Genomic DNA, 4,161 nt, shown 5'->3' on the forward strand with positions numbered 1-4,161 from the left:
TTTTTTTTTTTTTTTTTTTTTTTTTTGTAAATATTATAGGAAAAAAAGCTAACTTTTCTCCAAGTTATTAAAATTTCGAAGAGAGGTGGGGGTGGAGATAAATTTTTTTTTATTTAATGTGCTGTTGTTTATTTACTGTAGGTGCTGAGTCATGAATTGAGAGCAGTGCGTGAAGCTTGCATAAGTTTGGAGGTTAGTTACCAGCCTGGCATTACATTCATAGTCGTGCAGAAGAGGCATCACACACGGCTGTTTTGCTCAGATAAACGTGATCAAGTAAGTCTTCGAGTACAGCCAATTCAATATATGTGTCTATGTATATATATATATATATGTGTGTGTATGTACGTATATGTGTTTGTATGTATGTATATGTGTATGTATGTATGTTTTTTTGCTCAAGTAAGTTTTTAACTGCAGACACTCAGTCCACTCTGCAGGGTGGTTGGTGAGAGGAAGGACATGTAGTCGTAAAAACCAAAACAGACACAGTAGCGTGGTGCCACCATCTACCTGGCCGGATCCTGTCAAACCACCCAACCCATGCCAGCATGGAAGATGGAAATTAAATGATGATGATGATGATAATGAATTGTGTGTGTGTATGTTTGGCATGTAAAATGCACCATTCAAGTGTGGCCGATGCCAGTGCCGCTTGACTGGCACGTAAAAAGCACCCACTACACACTCGGAGTGGTTGGCATTTGGAAGGGCAGCCAGCCGTAGAAACATTGCCAAACCAGATTGCAGCCTGGTGCAGCTTCCCAGCTTACCAGTTCTTAGTTCAAACTGTCCAACCCATACCAGCATGGAAAATGGAACGAGTATTAAACAACAATGATAATGATAATGACTTGTGTGTTTATGTTTGATAGTATATATGATGTGGTCAAGTCTTCAACTATAGACAATTGTGTGTGTGTGTGTGGGAGATCTTCTCAAGAGAATCTCCAACTGTAGACAATTATGTGTCTGCATGTAATCTGATGAAATGCATTTTCAACGATCGGCAGTTCTGTATATGGGTGCGTGTATGCATTGTATTGAAATCTTCAACTTGACAGTTGCCTGCATACATGTATGTATGTATGTATGTGTGTTTGTGCATAATCTGGTTGTGTAATTCTTCTACTACAGGCAGTTATGTGTGTCTGTTTGTTTGTGTATGTGTGTTAATCTGCTCAAGTTGATCTTCAACTGTAAATAGTTGTACATGCATGCATGTGTCTGTTCATGTGTGCATGCATGTGTGTGTGTGTGCACACATGCTTGTGTGTGTGTGTGTGTGTGTAATCTGTTCAAGTAAGTGTCCAACTATAAGCAGTGTCATTCATATGTAAACAACAGAAATTAATTATATATCAATGCATTAATGTGGAGGCACATGGCTCAGTGGTTAGAGCATCAGGCTCACAATCATGAATGTGTGTTGTGTTCTTGAGCAAGACACTTTATTTCCCGTTGCTCCAGTTCCCTCAGCTGTAGAAATGAGTTGTGACATCACTAGTGCCAAGCTGTATCGGCCCCTTTGCCCTTCTCTTGGATAACACTGGTGGCATGGAGAGGGGAGGCTGGTATGCATGGATGACTGCTGGTCTCCAATAAACAACCTTGCCTGGACTTTTGCCTCGGAGGGGAACTTTCTATGTGCAATCCCATGGTCATTCATGACTGAAAGGGGTCCTTACCCTTTATCTTAACCCATTACCTACCAGTGATCTCATATGAGATCACTTAAAAATTACAAATTTCGTAATTACCTGTCAATATTTACACATATCTAACCTTTTTGCTATATCTACTCAGTATATTTCTCTGATATTCAAATGAGGTTTGCTAATTTTTCACCCAAATGTCTTCGCGACACCTAGGGCAAAGAAACTCAATGTATACATTAATAAGCCATTAAAATAAATTACATCAGATTATTCATTTACTAAAATCAAATGAAGTCAAGTAAAAAAAAATTTATTTTTTTATTAATTTTTTTTTTTCAAAGTTATTATTAAAAGCATTTTCTCTTTCAGATTGGTCGAAGTGGAAATATACCGGCAGGCACTACTGTTGATTACGGAATTTGTCACCCTACAGAATTTGATTTCTATTTATGTAGTCATGCTGGTATACAGGTTAGTACAACAACCCTTTTTTTTTCCTTTTATTTTTGGCAGGGGTACCTTGGGAAATGAGGAGAATAATTTGTTTCTTCATCACCCTTGTTATCTGTGGGGCTTTTTTTTTATTTACACAATTTACATTTGAGGGATATTTGTCCTCATCTTGTTTGTTGTTAACACGTGTCGGTTGATATACTCTCCAGCCTACATTAGGTGTCTTGGGGAAATTTTGAACCTGGGTTCTCATTCCTAAGGTATTTTTCAGTGTTGTTGTTATTATTATTCAGGTCACTGCCTGAAATTGAACTCAGAATTTTGGGGTTAGTAGCCCTGTGCTCTTAACCACTACGCCATATGCCTGTGGGCTCTAGTTTTTAATGGGGTTTCTCTATATGTCTCCATATGCCCACGGGCATATAGCGTAGTGGTTAAGAGCACTGGCTACTAACCCCAAGATTCCGAGTTCGATTCCAGGCAGTGACCTGAATAATAATAATAATAACACAAAAAAATACCTGAATATTAAGGTTTAATTATGAAATATTTTTTAAATGCCTAAAAAATTACATGTAATCAAACAACATGCTGTGTAACTGCATGAAATACATAGCATAACCAATAAGTCCCAGTAACAGAGTGTGGTGGTTAGCATGTTAATGTCCACAATTCAAACTGTTGTAGACAAATAGGCTGACCAACATTTAGCCCTACCAACATACTCTTGTGAACATGAAACCATTTAACAAATCTTCCATACTACTATCACTATGACATGCTTAAGTGATGCCACCCTGCTATAGCCAGGCAAGCAGGCCAACACTCCCCTCTCCCCCACTGAACAGAATGCCAATCCTTCACAGGGTGACCCTATTTACAGCTGAGTGAACTGAGGTAATGTGAAATGAAATGGTTTGCTCAAGAACACAAGGTACAACTCGGTCCAGGAATTAAAACCACTTTCAGTTTCCGTCTACCAAATCCACTTGCAAGGCTTTGTTCAGCCTAGGGCTATATATATATGTGTGTGTGTATATACATATATATATATATATATATATATATACATGCATACATATATATATGCATACATACATATGAATGAAAAAAAGAAGAAAATGGAGAAATTGATAGAATAAGTATTAGGCTTACAAAGAATAAGTCCTGGGGTCAATTTACTCGACTAAAGGCAGTGCTCCAGCATGGCCGCAGTCAACTGACTGAAACAAGTAAAAGAAGAAAAGAACACACACACACAAACACATACCTAACATATCCACCCATAATGCTTTGATTGGCCCGAGGCTATAGCAGAAGACACTTGCTCAAGGTGCCACACATTGGGACTGAACCCAGAACCATGCATGTGGTTGGGAAGCAAACTTCTTACCACACAGCCACACTTGCTGAAGGTCTCATGCATCTGTCGATTCCTTCATTTCCCTTCGTTTTGTTTCTTTATATATTTGTTTGTTTTTTTTGTTTTTTTGTTTTTGTCTTAATCCAATCCACTCCATGCCCATCACTCCTCTCTCTCTCTCCTCCGCAGGGTACTTCTCGTCCTTCTCACTACCATGTCTTATGGGACGACAACCATTTTAATGCTGATGAGTTGCAAACATTAACCTACCAACTTTGCCACACCTACGTCCGGTGTACACGCAGTGTTTCCATTCCAGCTCCTGCGTATTATGCGCACTTGGTCGCCTTTCGAGCACGCTATCATCTTGTTGAAAAGGAACATGATAGGTATAACCATTATGCTTCTTCACTTTCTCTCTTTCACTCTCTTTTCCCTTTCTCTTTCACTCTCTTTCTCTTTCGTTTTCTCCATCTCTCTCTCCCTAGTTTTCTCCCTTGCTCTTTCTCTTTTCCCTTTCTCTTTCACTCTCTTTCACTCTCTTTTCCCTTTCTCTTTCACTCTCTTTCTCTTTCGTTTTCTCCATCTCTCTCTCCTTAGTTTTCTCCCTTGCTCTTTCTCTTTCTCTCTCTCTTTTTCCCTCTAGTTTTCTCCCTTGCTCTTTCTCTCTCTCTCTCCCCCTCTCTC

The 4,161-nt window shown here is 39.1% G+C and overlaps 1 protein-coding gene across 1 annotated transcript in view; it reads left to right on the forward strand.

Moving 5' to 3' along the window:
• LOC106878043 (protein argonaute-2) overlaps nucleotides 1-4,161 on the forward strand; it is a 43,103-nt gene that overhangs the window by 34,610 nt on the left and 4,332 nt on the right. The window contains exons 19-21 of the mRNA XM_052976296.1: nucleotides 142-276; nucleotides 2,028-2,129; nucleotides 3,664-3,923. Coding sequence (XP_052832256.1) covers nucleotides 142-276; nucleotides 2,028-2,129; nucleotides 3,664-3,923 — 497 coding nt within the window. The remainder of the gene's footprint in view (nucleotides 1-141; nucleotides 277-2,027; nucleotides 2,130-3,663; nucleotides 3,924-4,161) is intronic.

This window comes from Octopus bimaculoides, chromosome 24 (assembly GCF_001194135.2).
Source record: "Octopus bimaculoides isolate UCB-OBI-ISO-001 chromosome 24, ASM119413v2, whole genome shotgun sequence".
Classification (NCBI taxonomy): domain Eukaryota; kingdom Metazoa; phylum Mollusca; class Cephalopoda; order Octopoda; family Octopodidae; genus Octopus; species Octopus bimaculoides.